General features: G+C 34.5%; 3 protein-coding genes across 3 annotated transcripts in view; 1 reads left to right on the top strand and 2 right to left on the bottom strand.

Moving 5' to 3' along the window:
* Window positions 1-2716, bottom strand: part of LOC111050445 (EH domain-containing protein 3) — a 50188-nt gene extending 47472 nt beyond the window's left edge. Inside the window, exon 1 of the mRNA XM_039431912.1 lies at window positions 1731-2716. Within this exon, the coding sequence (XP_039287846.1) occupies window positions 1731-2528 (798 nt within the window). The 5' untranslated portion in view covers window positions 2529-2716. The remainder of the gene's footprint in view (window positions 1-1730) is intronic.
* A 6391-nt stretch (window positions 2717-9107) lies between these two features.
* LOC120352376 lies at window positions 9108-10494 on the top strand. The gene is made up of 2 exons (XM_039432586.1): window positions 9108-9442; window positions 10177-10494. Exons 1-2 carry the CDS (start codon window positions 9236-9238, stop codon window positions 10372-10374), a joined length of 405 nt encoding a protein of 134 aa, XP_039288520.1. The 5' UTR covers window positions 9108-9235; the 3' UTR covers window positions 10375-10494.
* A 5677-nt stretch (window positions 10495-16171) lies between these two features.
* LOC111056057 (polycystic kidney disease protein 1-like 2) overlaps window positions 16172-21222 on the bottom strand; it is a 127479-nt gene continuing 122428 nt past the window's right edge. The window contains exon 18 of the mRNA XM_039432581.1: window positions 16172-20394. Coding sequence (XP_039288515.1) covers window positions 19654-20394 — 741 coding nt within the window. The 3' untranslated portion in view covers window positions 16172-19653. The remainder of the gene's footprint in view (window positions 20395-21222) is intronic.

Below are 21222 nucleotides of genomic sequence, written 5' to 3'. Positions count from 1 at the left end.
CTTTTTGCTTGTGCGTGGGTAATGGAAAGTGCGAGGGTGAATTATGAGATGATCAAACTTATTATTATTAATGAACTCAATTTATTATTTAATGAATTAATACGCGTGCTTGGCATTGAATTTGAGTATTGTGAGATTGTAACTAGTCTCAAGAAAACTTGTGTCTCAGCAATAAGAATATTATCATGAGTTTCATTGATAGAAATCTGCCTACAAGTTTCCAACAAAGGCTAAAATGACATTTTATTTTTCTATTTGATTTATTTATGCTCTACCGTACGTTAAAAATAATTCCTATTACTATTCTTCAGCATAGCACTCAAACTATTCGGGAGCTTCAAAAATGCTAGATTAAATAAAACCCAGAAATAATTATTCCACTGAGATGCAACATAGCTTTTGCAGCAGCCCAGTGATTTGTATTATTTAGCATTTTGAGATACAGCCAGTATCTGTTGTGACCACTGTATTCTACAGTATTAATTAATACTGTGGTTGCGAGATGCGAGAGCATTAATTTGTCAAAGTCGTAGGGGTCTTAACGAGCGTCTTTATAAACTGCGGCGCATGCTCCAGGACAAGGAAGGCTGTCCAGTGGCCATACCACAGAAAAACAAAACTTTATTGTCTCTAGCCATACCCATACTGTGATTTTAAGGTACATGTTTAAATATATCTTTCCTGTATAGGGCTACTTGTAATATAAATATAAAGAAAATAAATAAAAATCTCAGTACCCTTTATAAATTTGAAATTTTTCTTTGACATTCAGTTTTTGACTTTTATTACCATAATTAAGTATTTTCATAATGGAATTTATATCTGTAAAATTATAGCCTGAATCTATCAAGTGTTCAGCAAATGCCGACTTTTGTGTATAATTTTTAGATTTTAGTGCTTGGATTATGTTCTCGAAATCTGATATGGGAATTTCTACCAGTTTGCCCGATATAGAATTTGTCGCAATCACTACATTTAAGTTCATAGATTCCAGATTTTTTAAACTTATCCTGCTGTACATTTAAATTTGATTTCTTTTTTATCAGTTCGAATGCATTATTTGTTGTCCTATAACCTAGAATGAATTTATTTTTTGTAAAGGTTTTTCTTATAGCTTTATTAAATTTTTGTGTTATATGGAATACAAATATATTCTTTATTTCCTTGATTATTTTTTAGTTCTTTTCTGTATTAATTTTCCTTTTTGTTTGTAAATCATTATATCAATAGTTTTGGTATTATATCCATTTGTTATTGCCATATATTTTTTATTTAATTCATACCACTTGAAAATGGCATAAATGACCGAAACATGTTGTGATAAATTATTTTAAAAAAAGGGTACTGAGATTTTTATTTATTTTCTTAATATTTATACATGTTTAAAGACTGGTGCGGGCCGCACCAGCAGTCAATGCTTTCAACATTCAGCTATCCTGGCAATTAATTATGCATCATAGCCTAATCGATAAGGAGTCAATAATACATTAATATTATTACTAGGCTCCTTATCTTCTTTTTTGTTTTAAAATAACTACAGATAAAAGTATAGTTCTCTAATCTAAACTAACTTAGGCCTATGCGGTAAACAAATAAGATAGGCTAATCATGAAAAGCTTTCTGATTAAAAGTAATCAATTCAATACTAATACTATTATAAGTATGCTTAAGTCATTATTTTAGTAGCCTACAGTGGGCATCAATTAAAAACACCTTGAAAATAAAGCTTACCTTCTGTTTGTATCATGGCGTAGAGCTTCGTCCCAAAACGAGCCTATGTAAACTCTAGCAACTTCTGGAGTTTGTAATACCTTTCCTAGAGACCACATAAGAGCACCATACACACGCATTAATTGCTGATGATCGACACCATCGGCTTTATTCAAAACTATACGAATTTTATCGTCATGTCCTCTTAACGCTTCTATTGCTCTTCTGAATTCATCAGAAATGTCTAATTTATGTGCATCAAATAGCAATATAATCCTATCTACTCTTTCTGCAAACCATTCTAACACTCCAGTAAAGTCATAGCCTCTGTCTACTCGTTGTTTCTCTCCAGACAATATGCCAGGAGTGTCCACAATTGAAAGATTTTTAAGTACTTCTGAATTAACCAATGAGCATTGAAACCTATTCAGAAAAGAGTTTCCAAATTTGGAAAGAGGCCGAAACTGTTTCTTTGGATCTACAACCAAGGCATTTCCTGGTATAACACCTTCTTTTTCATCATGCATAACAGCTATGAACCTGTCTGTAGTTGGTTCTGGCCCTATTCGTATTCCAGGAAAGTCACGTTCAAGTAGGTATTTGATGAACGTAGTTTTACCAGTGGAGTACTGGCCTACAAGTAGAATCATTGGCTTTGCATCAAAATCTGAATCATCTAATTGAGGTGAATGGAAATCTTGGAACTGATAAGCTGTTTCCAAAGGTAATAGTTTTGTTCGATACAATGTTTTCAGACCTTCCACTATGCTATCGAATAGTTCTGGAGACTTACTCTCCTTACTTAGCCAACTGAACATGATCACTGCTTATTACGATGATTTTCTCACACTGAACATAAAACAATTTCTTTCACAAAACACACCAAAATAAGTAATAATTCATCAAAAAATAACCAAACACTAAACTTCCATCGTTTGCGAACAGCTGGGTATGTTCTTCTATGATAACTTGATGACGAACTTTTCACACTGCCACTGCCACGGCCTCTGAGGCTGAGACACAGAATAGGTACAGAATGGAAACTTGTAATCAATCGCCTATCTAACCAATGCTTTTTACATGACCCCAATACTAAACACGTCACGTGACCTTGGGAAGTTCCAATCCTGGTCTTCTGATTGGCTCGTAGCAGTGAACGAGATCAATTGATCCGGATCATTGAAGTGATCCGAACCTACCATCAATACTATTACAATGCGGCGCTTCCTAACAAGATGGCGGATTTTAGCGTCAGGGTACCAGCCAAGTTTCCGTACTGTATGTATACTGAGGCTGAGATGCCAGCCAGGAGACTCCCACAAGGCAACACGACAGCGCAAGCGCTCTTTTCAAACGCACTCGCATAATTTTATTGCACATTTACGTCATTTCTTATTCATTATTACTTTCCTTGCCCTATTACCATAGGTAAGGAAAGTATCGCTTTTCGAAAAAAATTAAGGTACCCCAATTTCTAAATTTTTATACGTTTCAAGGTCCCCTGAGTCCAAAAAAGTGGTTTTTGGGTATTGGTCTGTATCTGTGTGTGTGTGTGTATGAGTGTATGTGCGTCTTTGTACACGATATCTCATCTCCCAATTAACGGAATGACTTGAAATTTGGAAGGTAAGGTCCTTACAGTATAAGGATCCGACACGAACAATTTCGATCAAATGCGATTCAAGATGGCGGCTAAAATGTTGTCAAAAACAGGGTTTTTCGCGATTTTCTCAAAAACGGCTCCAACGATTTTGATTAAAGTGATACCTAGAATAGTCATCGATAAGCTCTATCAACTGCCACAAGTCCCATATCTGTAAAAATTTCAGGAGCTCCGCCACATCTATGCAAAATTTGATTCTCAATTATCAGGCTTCAGATACAATTTAAACAAAAAATGTCTAGTAGAAAAGATTGAGCATGAGAATCTCTACAACTAATGTTCAGTAACATTATCATTTAAAATTAAAAATAAGCTCGAAATTCGAGAAAATGTGATTATCCAATTATTGGCAAACTGTTGATTCTATTAAATGATTCACTATGAAGAGATAGCAAACCTCGTGTGCCTCCAGCGTTATTGCCCTGTCACCAGCTGGCTCAAATCTTTGAATAGTAGACTTGAGATGCGCGGGAACACTAGCGTCAGGTGATCATTTTCATAACGGCAAGGAAAGTTGTGTGAGTGCGCCACACCAGATTTTTTTACTTTCCTTGCCCTATTACCATAGGTAAGGAAAGTATTGCTTTCCGAAAAAAATTAAGGTACCCCAATTTCTATACGTTTCAAGGTCCCCTGAGTCCAAAAAAGTGGTTTTTGGGTATTGGTCTGTATGTGTGTGTGTGTGTTGTGTGTGTGTGTGTGTGGTGTGTGTGTGTGTGTGTGTGTGTGTGTGTGTGTGTGTGTGTGTATGAGTGTATGTGCGTCTGTGTACACGATATCTCATCTCCCAATTAACGGAATGACTTGAAATTTGGAACTTAAGGTCCTTACAATATAAGGATCCGACACGAACAATTTCGATCCAATGCAATTCAAGATGGCGGCTAAAATGGCGAAAATGTTGTCAAAAACAGGGTTTTTCGCGATTTTCTCGAAAACGGCTCCAATGATTTTGATCAAATACCTAAAATTTTCATTGATTAACCCTATCAACTGCCACAAGTCCCATATATCTGTGAAAATTCCAGGAGCTCCGCCCCATCTATGCAAAGTTTGATTTCAGACTCCTAATTATCAGGCTTCAGATACAATTTAAACAAAAACTTCCAAGTGGAAGAGATTGAGCATGAAAATCTCTACAATTAATGTACAGTAACATTTTCATCTAAAATTGAAAATAAGCTCGAAATTCGAGAAAATGTTATTATTTCAATAATTGCAAACTGTTGACAACCGTTGATTCTATTGAATCATTCACTATGATGAGATAGCAGACCTCGTGTGTCTCCAGCGTTATTGTCCTGTCACCAGCTGGCTGGGATCTTTGAATAGTAGACTCGAGATGCGCGTGTACACTAGCGTCAGGTGATAAATTTCCATAACGGCAAGGAAAGTTGTGTGAGTGCGCCACACCAGATTTTTACTGCATTTTCTTCATAGTCATATAGGATACAATAAATCTTCGAATATAGGGAAAAGTGATTTCTACCATCATCTTGGAATTGAATAACACATTGATTGCGTTTTGTGTATCTTAAATATTGTCAAATGATAGCTGAATTATTTTGGAAGTTTTTCAGCTTTCCAGAATAATCACGCATTATTTTCTATATTAAAAACAAACTTATTCCACGTGAATCAATAATAATCTAGTTCGTACCTATAACAAAAAAATAATAAGTTTGAGTAGGTAGACCAACCAAATTTCATTATTCAAGTTTAACAAAGTTCCTATTGTTATATGTGTTCTTTGAAAAAAGGAGAAACTAGGTAAAAAAAAAAAATTCGTATGGCTTTTGGTGGTGGAGAGTCCCTTGCGAAAGGTCCCACCGCCTGAATATTTTATTTAAGCCGTCAATGGACCTTACGACTGTCATACTTCAGCCGGGACCGACAGTTTAACGTGCCCATCCGATAACACGGGTAATAAGTTATGGTAATACACTCTGCTTACTAAGTTATATTTTTGAATGAACGATGCTGTTCATAAAATGTAGGTCTCAAGATGTCAACAATTTAATAGGAAATGGTGGTATAAAGTGTTTATGTACTTGTTTTTTGGGTTCTTAAAAAGCTCAGAGATCGTATAAATATAATCCAATCCTATCATATTAAGCGAGCAATTCCTTTATATATTTATTTGGGTATTTATTTATGTCTAACGGATCTCGAAAACGGCTCTAACGTTTTTCACGAAATTTGGAACATAGTAGGTTTATGATATAAAAATTCGATTGCACTAGGTCTCATCCCTGAGAACTCTCACTGAAGGACTTGAAAAGGATAATAATTGTTCATCTTTGTAAAAACAGATGATAATTTAGTCGTCTGTCGATAAAGGGAGAAGCAAGTGCCTGTGTGGGAGAGAGACAGAATTATCTTCAGCTGTTGAACTAGTGGCAATCAATCTGCGGATCTCATGAGGAGTATCTGGCAGTTATAAAGATAAACGGACTCAAAGACTTTAAAGTGATATGCATCTTTAAGGTCTTTGAACCGACTTGATCAACCTTACCTGATTTGTTGACATGACCAACGATATGATTTTATTCAAGATCCATTATTTTTTATTAAAAAAATTACTACCATTTTTTTTAGTAATTGAATTACTATAAATTTTTTTAGCAATTAAATTACTATACATTTTTTTTAGCAATCGAATTACTATAAATTTTTTAGTAATTAAATTACCTATATCAAAATTTTCAAACTTAATAATTATTTTACAGTTTTAAGTGATTAGTAGGTGTTATTTGGTTTGTTGAAAATCTAAATTCGAGCTTTTCTGTTTTCAAATGTTTGGACTAAAAATTGGAATTCAAAAGTGTAGGTACCGGTACCATAATGGAACATAACCTACTTTTTGGGCTACCGTATTTTATAGTGTAGCCTATATATCAAAATTCGGGGAAGAAACAGTTTTGGACTGTGCCTGTTGGTCCATCCCCAAACAATTGAAAGAATTGTGTTCTGTGTATCAATAAATAAAACTATATGCTTTTATGCTTCTGTACTCCAGAGCGAAGCTCGGTGCCCCGATATTGATAAACTCAATACTAAAGAAGATCTTAACGTACGGCACCTACCTTGCGATTTATTGCTGCTTTCCTATAGATTTTTTGAAATTGTTAAAACTCAATTTGCATCATCTTTGATTTTTGAACTTAGCGCGTTGCCAGTATAGCCAACGTTTGGCAGATTTAGTCTGCATTGTTTTCAATATTTGTATCTTTGTAATAATTTCAATTTGTTGTCTAGTATTATTTGATTAATTTCAAATTTGTCCTTTTTCACTTGCTTTTGAATAATATTTGTGTTTTGTATCTTTATTCTATCATTTCTCACTTGCGGAAATCGTTGTAGGTAGGTTTTGCTCCAGTCGGCTTGCCGTGGCGCTGGTGTGCTGCTTCTTTGTTTCAACTCGATTCCAAAATGTAAAAATTGGCCAACTCTTGTTTTCAATTTTCGAATTTGAATTTATTCCAGCTCAATATTCAATACTTTCATGTTTCATTGGCATATTTGCAATAAATATTGGCCTAATTCAATCAAACAACTTGTATGTCTTCACGGATTGTATTTGAATCTCAAACTTCTGTTTGGATTTTGGGAAACTCAATCAATCTCTCTACATCTCTCGAATCAATCTGCTACCGAATCTGTTCTACAATTCTACCTACAATCGAATCTACCGATAAAGGTCTGCAGTCTCTATTGACAGTCGAAATTGCATCCACTTTGGGGTTCCATATACCCTCCCACTCACTTGGTTGACTGTGCAATTTAGCATTCCACTTTGGGGTTACATATACCCTCCCACTCTCTGGCCGGTATGGTGATGATGATTTCCATTGCCGGAGCATTTCTTACAAATGCCTACAATCTTCGACAGCTTTTGACATCCTCAAGATACTCAGGTTGAGTAATTGTATATTCATCATAAATTTGTAATATCATCCATTCTTATTCATTCATTTATCTATTTTCATTCATTCATTATCATTCATACTGCTATTGTTCATTTACTTATATAGATTTATCTTACTTATGAGCTGTGCCTACAAAGGCAATCAAAGAGTTTGTCATTTCAGGACATTGAATAATATTCAAAATTTTGAATACAAAATCATTTTATTTTTTGAATCTTGTTTCTTTACAATTTGTTTCTTTACAAATTGAAAGTCTTTACAATTGGCATCACATTCAACTTATGTATTTTTAAACTTACATCACAATTAATTCAACAATAAAAATAACAATTATTCACTACTTGATTTTGCAATTATTCGCATTACCTATTGTTTTGGTAGGACGAGTTGTATTCAGGACTCAGCCTACCTGGTCCTCTATTAATTTTGCTACCAGAAAAGTTATTTTGATAGATATCAGGCGCATATTTATCAATATAAGTTTGGCCGTCTCCGGTCCGGATATTTCATATTGACTTATGCTTAGAAAATACATTTATTCTTATTCATTATTTTACATCAATTGTGTAATGATTATTGTCTTATACTTTTATTCATAGTGTTCATTTCTGTATGTTCAAGGGTAATATTTGTATGGAGTTGCTCATACTGATACATTCAACCAAGCACTTATGTCATTGTTCCCAACAATTGGATACAACACCAGTAGCCATCCAGTGTAAGAGGAGGTCGAACATTTTCAATTGAGGTATCGTTCCAATTTTCAATATGCCTCCTAAAGGCAAACGAAACAGCCTTCTCACTGTGAGAAGTGGCATCATTAAAAATCTATCTTGGCTTTATACTGAATATTTCAATTTTAAAATCAATGATGAAAATGATTTTCAAAAACTACTAGCAGTCAAAACTAAATTGCTCAACTTTGAGCAGCGTTATGAAGAGATAAGCCTGGAATTTGATTCAGATGACATTGATGACAATGAACATCAAATTGTCACAGAAAAATTTTTAATGTTAATTGCTAATGTAAATACAATTTTGAAAAATTATGATTCACAGCAGCAAGTTGCTACATTTCAAGCACCGGCAATGGAACATCAGTCACCAAACTCCTCTCCAGTTCCCAAATCACCGGGGTCTGTAGATCATAATAGTGTAATCAACACAAATCAATCGCCATCTGCTTCAGTGACTGCTAATAATGTCAATTCTCTGCCTTTGCAACCCACTATGCCTATTTATCAAGGTCTACAATTACCAATGGTACCGTTACCAGAATTTTCAGGTTCCTTTGATTCATGGCTTGAATTCCGTGATACCTTTTCCAATATGGTTATTGAAAACCAAACTTTGGCTCCAGCTACAAAGCTGTATTATTTGTGCAAAGCTCTCAGTGGTGAAGCCCTTGCACACATTCAGAATATTCCTCCAGGGAATGGAAACTTTGAGCTTGCATGGAATCTGCTTACACAGAGGTACAATAACCCCAGATTAATTGCAAGTACCCACATTCAAGGTATTGAATCACCCCCAGCACTTATGAAAAATTGTTCCAGATCTCTTAGAGCTTTCATTGATCACTGTAAATGTCACATTAATGCTTTAGAAGCGCTCAAATTGGATGTTCAAATAAAAGATTTACTTTACATGCAAAAAATCACTTCTCAACTTGACTCTAATATCTTGCGCGAATGGGAAAAACGTATTGAAATAAATGAAATCCCTACTATGGATAAACTGTGGGAATTTCTTGAAAATCAATGTAAGGTAATGGATGCTATTCCATCTCATAGCCCCTCAAATCCACCAACTAATCAAAGGGTTTTTACTCAAGCTACTTCAAATGCACCCAATGTTAGGCAAAATACTCGTCCTTTTGCTCAAAATAATACTCTGAATAATTTTCAGCCATCAGTATCCTGTCAATTTTGCAATGATCGATCTCATGGGATTTTCAAATGTGTCAATTTTTCAAAGATTCCCATCAATCAACGTTATGATGCAATCAAAAGGAAAGGGTTGTGTTTCAATTGCCTTAATCCTTACACTGACAATCACAACTGCTCTTCAAAGAGATGCCAAAAATGTGATAAGCGACATCACACTGTTCTACATGATTCCTTTACTAGCAATTCAGGAGGTAAGAATGTTGTTTCTAATGTGATTCAGTCTCAGAATGAGTGCACCGTTTCTAGTGCCCATTCATCTTCAGCATCAAATTCAGTTAGTTCACAATCTGATAATTCAGAAACAACAGTTGTTTCACAACCAACATTCAACAACATTCTTCATCCAACATTTCTAATAATAAGTCATCAGTTCAAGTATTACCTACCGCAGAGGTTCTGGTTGTTAGTTCAAATGGTGAATTAATTGCATGTAATGCTTTAATGGACACAGGAAGTGATTGTTCACTCATCACTCAAGAGTTGGCTGATAGATTAGCTCTTCCTTCTCGTCATGTAACTAATCTGATTAATGGAGTGTCCAGTATGCAAGCCAAATCTACAGTTGTTCACTCAGTATTAATAAAATCATCTGATCATACTTGGTCAACGCAACAAGAATGTATTGTTGTTGAGAAATTTGCCTCATGTATTCCTCGTGTCACAATTGATCTTAACTATTACAAGATTCCAAGCAATATTCGACTTGCAGATCCAAATTTTCATAAATCTAAGAAAATTGATATCCTATTGGGTATTGACGTTTATGCCGCAATCATGACTGGCAATCAAATTATTGTGTCACCTGATGTTCCAATCCTACAAAATACAAAACTTGGCTGGATTGTTTTTGGCTCTTGTCAATTACCTAAATCAGTGTCACTCAAAAAATCATCTAATCAATTTGTTACCAATTTTGTCTCCACAGCTGAAGTCTCCAATCAGTTGGAAACCTTCTGGAAGCTGGAAGAAGTCTCTTCAGTTATTCCTGTCTCTCCTGAGTGTGCTAGGGTTGAAGCACACTACAAAGAAAATACCATCAGGCATGAAGATGGTCGTTTCCAAGTGTCCTTACCTCGCAAGGATTCATTTGCCACCCTTGGTCATTCAAGGACTCAAGCTATGAAACGTTTCCATTCATTGGAAAAAAGATTTCTTAAAGAACCTGAGCTCAAACCTCAATATGTTGAATTTATGCAGGAATATGAAGATTTAGGTCACATGCACCCTGTACCGCCACCAGCCCCTGAGGAACAAGTCGATTATATTCCACATCACGCTGTCTTCAAGCCCGACTCCACTACAACCAAAACAAGAGTTGTGTTTGATGCTAGCGCCAAAACATCAACCGGAATTTCTCTCAATGATGTTATCTTCAAGGGTCCTGTTGTTCAGTCAGACCTTTTTGACATTGTCCTACGATTTTGTATGCAACCATTTGCTTTCATCGCGGACATAACTAAAATGTACCACCAAATTCTTTTAGATCCTTCTGATCGTAATTTGCATCATATTTTTTGGAGAGATGATACTTTAAAACCTCTTCAAGAATACCAATTGGCCACAGTTACTTATGGGACAGCTTGTGCATCTTATCTCAGCACTAGAACCTTGAATTTACTTGCTGAACTTGAATCAACACCTGATTCTCCATTGTATCATTCAATTCATCAAGAATTTTATGTTGATGACCTAATCTCTGGTGCATCTACATTGGAACAAGCCATGGAATTGTCACATCAATTGCTCACCACTTTGAATAAAGGATGTTTTGAATTAAGGAAGTGGATGTCCAATTCCCCTGAGTTACTGAATTCACTACCATCCAATTTGCTAGAAACTTCCATTGTTAAACCAATTTCAGATCCTGATAATGGAATAACCAAAGCTCTAGGTTTACTGTGGAATTCCAATTCTGATAGTCTATCCATCTGTTCTAACATTGATAAAATTTCTGAAAAGACTTCATTCACAAAGCATGAGTTTCTGTCAGTTATTGCTTCAACTTTTGATCCACTTGGAATCATTAGTCCCATCATAATCCTTCCAAAAATCTTATTTCAAAATTTATGGCTTGCAAAAATTGATTGGGATGATAGTCTGCCCAATGACATGCTACTGAAGTGGTTGCAGATCATACAAGAACTATCCAAAATTTCAAGCATTTCAATACCACGTTGTGTAGTATCAAAAGATCAATGTTCCATAGTTGAACTTCATGGTTTTTCTGATTCTAGCACTACTGCTTATGGAGCTTGTGTGTATGTACACACCATCCAAAATAATGTTGTTCAAACTCATCTTCTTTGTGGAAAATCATGTGTTGCACCTCTCAAGCCTGTCTCCATTCCAAATTTGGAACTTTGTGGTGCCTTAGTATTATCACGACTCATTAACAAAGTTGTAAGTGCTTTGAATTCTCTTGATTTGACTATTTCAGGTGTTTTTCTTTGGTCAGATTCTCAAATTGTCTGCAAGTGGTTGCAGTCTCCTCCTGACAGAAAGTCAATTTTTGTTTCATTGAGAGTAGGTGAAATCCAAGAATCTACCTCACAGTATGTCTGGAACTATGTGAAATCATCTCACAATCCAGCTGATTTAATTTCTCGTGGCATGATTCCTAGTGAATTAGCAAACAACAAACTCTGGTGGCATGGTCCCCCATGGTTGGCTGATCCAACTGATAGTTGGAGGTCATTCTCTTCTCATGTAGCTATTCTAGCTCCCAATACAGTTCTTGTAAATACTGCAGTTGTTTCACCTTTATCCATTATTTCTGAACGTGTTTCCAATAGTTTTAAAATTATTCGTGTCACTGCTTATGTTCTGCGTTTTTTACATAACATTCGTCAGAAAGTTGCTGATCGCCATACTGACGCCCTTTCAGTTGATGAAATTGAAGATGCTGAAATTCATCTATTGAAGGCCATTCAAGCTGAAGCATTCCACAAGGAGTTGGAAATTTTATGTGCAAATGATGAGTTGAATGCCTCCAGTAAGTTTCATTCTTTGTCTTTGTTCATTCACTCTGATGGCCTCATAAGAGTAGGAGGACGTTTAGCTAATGCTAATATTGATTTTGATTTCAAGCATCAGATATTGCTTCCTGCCAATCACAAATTCACCAAGGCACTGATTTTTTATCATCATAACAAATTGTGTCATGCTGGTGTGCAAGCAACCATGGCTGCAATCAGACAACGGTTCTGGATACCATCAACAAGGCATACTGTTAAGAATGTTCTGCGAAAGTGTATCAAGTGTTTTCGTTTCACTCATACTCAAGCTGCACAATTGATGGGTCAATTGCCCTCTGTGCGTGTAAATATTGATTTTCCATTCATGAATGTTGGTCTAGACTATGCTGGACCTTTTAGTCTCCGTATTGGTGGTCCAAAGTCACGGACATTTGGTAAAGCCTATTTTGCATTTTTCATTTGCATGATAACTCGTGCTGTACATATAGAAGTAGTATCAGAGCTGTCCACTTCAGTCTTTCTGGCTGCTCTCACCCGTTTCATCTCAAGACGAGGTATTCCAAGGAATATACATTCAGACAATGCTACCACTTTTGTGGGTGCAAATAATGATCTCAAAGAGTTAGGTGACTTCCTCAACTTGCCTAGCAATCAACAAATACTTCAAAATTCAGCTGCATCTTTGCACATTCAATGGAATTTCATTCCCCCAAGAGCTCCTCATCATGGTGGTCTGTGGGAGAGAGGAATAAGAAATTTCAAGAGTATATATAAAATTATTGCTTTCAAACATATTTGGAATTTTGAAGAAATGTGTACTCTTTCTGCACAAGTTGAAGCTATTTTGAATCCTTCACCTATTGTTCCATTGTCTGAGGACCCTCTTGATCTTCAATTTTTGTCACCTGGGCATTTTCTCATTGCGCGCCCACTCAATGCTTTGCCTTCTCATAAGCAGAAATTCAAACATGTGAATTTTCTTGCACGTTGGAATAGACTTGCTGAAGTCACAAAGGAATTTTGGCAACAATGGTCTGAAGAATATTTAGTTACTCTTCAGAAAAGACATAAATGGTCTTCTTCATCACCCAATCTTCAAGTTGGCACTCTTGTGCTATTGAAGGATCCTGGGACACCACCAACACTCTGGAAGCTTGGACGTATTACAGAGGTTTTCCCTGGCTCCGATGACAAGGTTAGAGTCATCCAGGTTCTAACTGATTCTGGTGTTTTCAAACATTCTATTGCTAGTGTTGCACCTTTGCCATTAGATGATAGCGAATGATGCAAATCTCTTTAACATATTTTTTCTTTCTTCTTTGTTTTACAATTCTTCCAATTGCAAAACGGGGCCCAGTTTATGTTAAAACTCAATTTGCATCATCCTTGATTTTTGAACTTAGCGCATTGCCAGTATAGCCAACGTTTGGCAGATTTAGTCTGCATTGTTTTCAATATTTGTATCTTTGTAATAATTTCAATTTGTTGTCTAGTATTATTTGATTAATTTCAAATTTGTCCTTTTTCACTTGCTTTTGAATAATATTTGTGTTTTGTATCTTTATTCTAGCATTTCTCACTTGCGGAAATTGTTGTAGGTAGGTTTTGCTCCACTCGGCTTGCCGTGGCGCTGGTGTGCTGCTTCTTTGTTTCAACTTGATTCCAAAATGTAAAAATTGGCCAACTCTTGTTTTCAATTTTCGAATTTGAATTTATTCCAGCTGAATATTCAATACTTTCATGTTTCATTGGCATATTTGCGATAAATATTGGCCTAATTCAATCAAACAACTTGTATGTCTTCACGGATTGTGTTTGAATCTCAAACTTCTGTTTGGATTTTGGGAAACTCAATCAATCTCTCTACATCTCTCGAATCAATCTGCTACCGAATCTGTTCTACAATTCTACCTACGATCGAATCTACCGATAAAGGTCTGCAGTCTCTATTGACAGTCGAAATTGCATCCACTTTGGGGTTCCATATACCCTCCCACTCACTTGGACGACTGTGCAATTTAGCATTCCACTTTGGGGTTACGTATACCCTCCCACTCTCTGGCCGGTATGGTGATGATGATTTCCATTGCCGGAGCATTTCTTACAAATGCCTACAATCTTCGACAGCTTTTGACATCCTCAAGATACTCAGGTTGAGTAATTGTATATTCATCATAAATTTGTAATATCATCCATTCTTATTCATTCATTTATCTATTTTCATTCATTCATTATCATTCATACTGCTATTGTTCATTTACATATATAGATTTATCTTACTTATGAGCTGTGCCTACAAAGGCAATCAAAGAGTTTGTCATTTCAGGACATTGAATAATATTCAAAATTTTGAATACAAAATCATTTTATTTTTTGAATCTTGTTTCTTTACAATTTGTTTCTTTACAAATTGAAAGTCTTTACAATTGGCATCACATTCAACTTATGTATTTTGAAACTTACATCACAATTAATTCAACAATAAAAATAACAATTATTCACTACTTGATTTTGCAATTATTCGCATTACCTATTGTTTTGGTAGGACAAGTTGTATTCAGGACTCAGCCTACCTGGTCCTCTATTAATTTTGCTACCAGAAAAGTTATTTTGATAGATATCAGGCGCATATTTATCAGAAATATTAAATAAAAGAGACACATTCATTATAAATTTATTGCAACTTATGATTTTTATGACAGGGATTATTGAAATAAACTAATATAATATAAGTTGAAGAAGGAAGTCAGATAGATGAGAGGAAAGATTTTATTAAGGAAAAAAGTACATCAAACTTTTCTTTTCCTAGATGATTGGATGAGGAATTATGTAAGATATTAAATATTTGATATCGAAGTATTCACAAAACGTTCGATCGCATATGGATCTAAAAAATATCATTGAAAATTGATGAATAGTAGGCTATATATGGAAATTGTCGAATTGGAGGTAGCTTCCTGTTGGCTAGTGAATGGGTGTGTCTCTAATGAGCTGTTATCATTCATGAGTCCTTCACCTGATTTGGCCTAACATCAATAATAATCTGCACACACTCGAAATTATCAGTGGAAATTAATATTACGTTTATTGAATCATTGATTTCTGAATCACAGAAACGCTCACAGATTAAAGTATTATTTCAGAATTTGCTTGACGTAGGTACTTAACGTATTGGTTTCCGTTTTGCCTCATGAATTTTTGTTACGAAAAATTGATTTTTGCATTGATCCATGAAAGATTGACAATAGATTGATCAGATAGTTGCCGTACTCTTCAAAAATATTGTATTTAATCTTAATTAGATAAAAATACTCATGATTAATATAAACAAATAAATTGATTTTTCAATTTGAAGTCGAAGATGTCTAATAATAATTGTTAATAGTAATTATTACTATGAATTTTAAGGAATAAAATTATAATATCATGATGCTCATACATAATTTCCACTAAACAACAAATAGAAATATTTGAATTAAAATTAAACTCTCCAGTTAAAGAAGCTAAGACATTTTCAAAATTTATAGCCAATTATAAAACAAGAAAACTAATCCCATGGCATAACTTAATTTCAATCTAATGATATAGCAATGTGTTGGAGATTCATCTTCAACTTATCCTATAAAAAGTGTATTAAGTGAGCAATTTCTATATATATATATATATATAATATATATATATATATATATAACTCGCTGAAGGATAAATACGTCCTTGGAAAAACAGCTGGAAATTTTGTCGTCTATCGATACCGTAATGGAAGAGAGTGGACGAGTGCATGTGTGTGGGATCATCCAGCTGATCTCACGAGAAGAAAAATTCAGCAAGAGAAACTTATTTTCGTTTATTTCTCTTTTTTTTAGAAAACATGTTCACTTCAGAAAGTCCAAAATAGTAACTAGATGCTGTTAGTGATACATAGTATATTAACAAATATTGTAGCAAACATAGTATATCATTCTAAATCGAATTCATAGTATATATATTTATATATAGTTTTATAATATAAATTGAAACAGGATACACACGACACAGATAGATTAAAAACACTTAAGCTAAGTACACATGGTAGAAGCGCGGTGCGACGCGCGTCCAAAATTCTGCAGTTGTACACATGCGAGCGTTGTATACGCGGCGTCCACCTCCAGTTTAGCAATGGAAGTTGAAGAGGTAACATGTATGTGGCTTGTGTATCGTAGATATAAAGCGAGAAAAAGAAGGCAAAGAAACTTTTGGGTTCATCCTATTTTGACCGATAGATTAACGCATGGTGCTTTTGTGACACTTTACCCTAACTTGAGGACATACGAACCCAAATTTTTTAACTATTTGCGAATGTCGATTTCATCTTTTGACGAGTTGTTGGAGATCGTAAAAGACGACTTGGCATTAAGTTCTTGTTCTGTTCTTGTAATCAGGACTCGCCATATCCCATATAACATGTCGACTTTTTACTTCTTCTATAAACAATTCTGTGTCAAAATTGTTCATTTCCATGGCTGCACACTGAACAGAGTTGCTGTAAAATCACTACACAAAACAAGTGAACTAGATCAAATCTCGCGTCCGACTGCTCTCATGTGTACAGTCCAACTGACTGTAGTGTACTGGGAACTGCGCTGTCGCCGCGCGGTTCAGGTTGAAAGTCTGGGCGGCGCAGTGCGCGGCGCGTCCAGATTTGAGTGAGTGGTGCATGTGGACGCTGCCATTATCTCCATTGTATATCGCACCGCGCGGTCGGACGCGCGTCTCAAACCGCGCGGTGCGACGCTACAATGTGTACATAGCCTTAAAAACTTACATTTCAAACGAAAATTTTCGGGAGCTGTGCTCCCTTCGTCAATCAAACAGGTAGTGGTGCGGATTTGATTATTTTTAATTGATGATGTGTTTGTTTTTTGAAGTGTGAATAAATTGTTATTTTGATGAGTGATAGTAGCTTAACCTAGATTTTGATTTGGACTGTAGTATAAATTTGAAAAGGGACAATTTTGGGCATTAGCCTGTTGTGCCTCCCCATATAACTGTAAAAATGAATAAATAAATATAAACTATAAATTAAATCTTTCGTTACAAATTTTCTATGCTTTTACACTCCAGTGCAGAGCTCGGTCCCCCGATATTCCTATTATATTAAGCGAGCAATTTCTGTATCTTTATATATTTATATCTGGTTATTTATGTTCAACGGATCTCGAAAACGGCTCTAATGATTTTCACGAAATTTGGAACATAGTAGGTTTATGATATAAAAATTCGATTGCACTAGGTCTCATCCTTGGCAACTGTGAAATGTAAACACGATCATTTTAGAGAATTGTGTTCTGTTTATCAATAAATAAAAATAACGAGCGAAGCCCGATATTAATGCATTACCGTAGGTCTATATATAAAATGTTTAAATTAAATAATTATTTATTTAATGGATTGAGCAATTAAATACAATATTCAGTAAATAAGACACAAGCAATATATCACAAAACATCTTCTATGCTTTTTAACATTGAATTTATTGAATACATTTTCAAGCAATGTGAATCAATTGGTTAAGAACAATTTTTTAAAATTTTCTGTAAAAAAATAATTATTTTAGTCATGTGGTACGATTAAAATCGTACATACGAAGCATTTTTTTATATAACCATTTTTCTTTCGCAGTAACAATAAAATTTAATTTAGTCCTATATGCAATTTATACAACATTAAGTTAATGCATTTTCTTGCATTATTCAATGCAAAATCGAATTTCATGGATAATAATTGTTCTTGAAATTCTTTGACAGCAATTTTTCATTTTATAATGATATAAGATTGTTAATATTAAGCTAATGACTTTATTTCAAGGATAGGAAGAATTCTGTTCCAAATAATGAGTTGTTAGGCGTTCATCATTTCAATTAGATAATTATAAAGAATGAAATTCAATCAGCTATGTCTAAAATAAAAATAAGGTCAGTGGCAATGAATTCCAACTCATCAACAATATTAATATTATACAAACTTGTACATAATATGATAGTCTTCCATTTAATTTTAGTATATTACGGTATGTAGATACTTTCTAATTAAATGTTACAAGACCATTATGAATGAAATTTAATCAGCAATATCTCAATTAAAACTAATCAGATTGTTTGAGCTTTATGATGAAATCGAGTAGTGTAGGCTACAATGTGAAAATGTACAAGACAAAAGTAACTGTTGTTAAGAACAGTAGACAGCATACTGGCAGAACGTTGCAGTGACCTTGTGAGGGCTACATCCTAAATTGGTAAGGAAAATGCACTCATATCACTCACTCACAATTGCTCACGTCCTTTTCATTTCGCCTCAAAGGATATCCTTTTCTCTCGAAAGATGGATGGTTGCTCTTCATTGTGTGATTAATATCACTTCCCAGTCTGCCCCTTATTATTTGCATATGTAATACACGCCTATGCTATCCGCTACTGTAATCATAGCCAATTCTCTCCAAGTCTATTTTCAACCAATCCGCATAAATGTTGAATACAAAATCATGTTATTGTACTGTAATCATCCATTTTCCAAGCATCATAGTATGTACAATCCACTCATCAGAAGGAAAATAGACTTACTCATTATTTAAATTATGAATGAACAAAGTAAATTAATTGAAAAAATAATTCAAATCAAATTGTTATTTTCCTAGTACAATGTTGTTCTATCTGATAAATTTCATCTAGATTTTGAAGATTTTGTTGTACCGAATGAATAGTTTTTTCACATAATATAATATAAAAAATGCCGAATTACCGTACATCAAATTAATGGATGAGTGCAAATAATATTCGTTCATTTTTCAATATCTTGGCGAATTGACATTAGTTAACGTTCTATTCATGTTTCCTAAGATATTATTAAAAAATGATGAGATTAAATATTGATAAAAAACACTTTATTCATACTCGAAAACAGCAGAATAACTTCGTAGAAGACGAAGCTAAGATAAATCTTTATAAATCTACCATTGAAACCAACAACCTTTTCTTTATTTCAATATTTTTGGAGATTCAACAGAAGAAGGTCACCATGAAACCCATCATCTTTAAAAAAACAAACATCTTCAAAAAAAATCACAGTAACAAGTGATTTACAGAATACATCAGCCATTGACTTATAAACGGAGTGCAAAACAGTGAGTGCATCACAAAAAATAAATTGAGAATTATAAGATTAGTCACTTCAAAAATAAATAGATAATATTCCATAATATCATTCTCCAAGTAGGCCTACATCCTTCTGTAGTCACGATGGTGGAGCGCATTTTAATTTCATGAAAATTACAGAAAGACAGAGAAATGCATGGCATTGAAACAATTCTAAAGATACTAACAAGGTATATAGCTATCCAATGTTATTTGGTCAGCATCGTATTTGATTTTGGAGAATCGCATTGCTCCATCATTTCAAGATCTCCTCCAACATTTCCGCAAATAGTTCTCATGAATGAAATGCAAAAGATTGTATGATTTACGTCCAACACATTCATAACGCGACTCAATATAGCTGATTAGAACAAATACCAAAGACAAAGTGTGAGCTAAATAGAAAATTAAACGAAGAGAAAATTCAAGTGATTTACTTGTAAACAGAGTTTTACTACTTGACAAATGCGATTGATAATGGAATGGATAAACAAGTCGAAATATAGGTGGATTTTGAGACAAGACAAACATTATATCAACAATCGAAACAAAAAGTAATGATATCTTTGCAATAGCGAAAACCTTGGGTGTTGAATACCACATGGTTGAAATCATCACTTCAAAAGGCTTACCAAAACGAAACGAGCATATAAAAACCATAGTAACGAGCCCCATCAAATACATCAGGATAAATTTCAAGTGCTGTTTTACACCAATCACAGAAAACGGAATATAGTCTTTTTGGAAAGATTGTTTCGTGTGTTCTGAATACATGAAGAACTCCAGATATTTAATGGAAAACCAGAATATATAGAATAGACCTGTGACTGCAGAACAGAATTCCCAAATATGAACAGGGCGAGTTGCATATTCGAAAAACCCATAAAGCAGTAGATTGGATAACGCTCGCCAAGCTAACAATAAAACTAGACAAGCGACACAAAAAAAGCAGATCATCACCACAGGATTGGTTCTGATCAAATCGATGACCAAAGAATTCACCTGAAAACAAAAATTATGAATTAGCATCAACTTCCATAAAAAACTCTAGTATACGGTTGGAAGACAGTATGATTTAAAATTTTCAAAAATAAATTGGTGCTTATAGGGAACTCATTGTACAGAAAATCAGAAATAAACAAAAATTAATCTGTATATTTTGAACCATAAAAGTTGAAAAAATATAGTTTTGTTTTTCAAAACAAATTCGAAATTTCTCGTGTATTCTGGAAAAGAAATAAAAAAGTCTACCATCTCTCTGTTAAAACTCAAAATCTGAACTCGGAAACCAAATTAAAAGTAAAAATCCTTATGTTAATGATACAAATAAATTTTCTGAGAGTCCACTGATTCTTGAAAGGTAGGCTACTTGTTTTGAACTCATTCTTACACTGCCTCAATGTCCACATCATTGATTGAATAATAATAAAATATATGTCTATTATCAATTCATCCCAAATAGGCTAATGTTTAGTTATAGTTTGTGTAAAATAAGTTGAGACTTGGCTCTCCATCCCAAGAAATTACAGGGTTGCCAAATGGTGTAAAATTGCAACTTTCTCAAATTTCCAATTCAACGTCGGAATTGGATGTAGGATATCATTCCCGATATCCTAGTAGTGCTAGAAAAGTTTAAGGATAGAAGGATCAAAAGGAGATTTAACTTTTATGATAAAATTGGAAACATCGCCAAAATTTGTTCTTCTTTTGAATATCACTTTTCTCAGAATTATGGGGCGTCGTAATGCGTAATAATTTTATATCAAACTAGCCGTCAGGCTCGCTTCGCTCGCCATATCCGTCTAGCCAAGGGGCTCCGCCCCCTGGACC

This window comes from Nilaparvata lugens, chromosome 7 (assembly GCF_014356525.2).
Source record: "Nilaparvata lugens isolate BPH chromosome 7, ASM1435652v1, whole genome shotgun sequence".
In the NCBI taxonomy this organism is placed as follows: Eukaryota; Metazoa; Arthropoda; class Insecta; order Hemiptera; family Delphacidae; genus Nilaparvata; species Nilaparvata lugens.
This window is presented reverse-complemented; position numbering and strand designations above follow the sequence as displayed.

Coding starts and splice junctions, on each gene's coding strand:
- LOC120352376 (XM_039432586.1), top strand. CDS start 9,236: ATGATCGATCTCATGGGATTTTCAAATGTGTCAATTTTTCAAAGATTC. Junction 9,443..10,176: donor CTTTACTAGCAATTCAGGAG/GTAAGAATGTTG, acceptor TTGTCTCCACAG/CTGAAGTCTCCAATCAGTTG.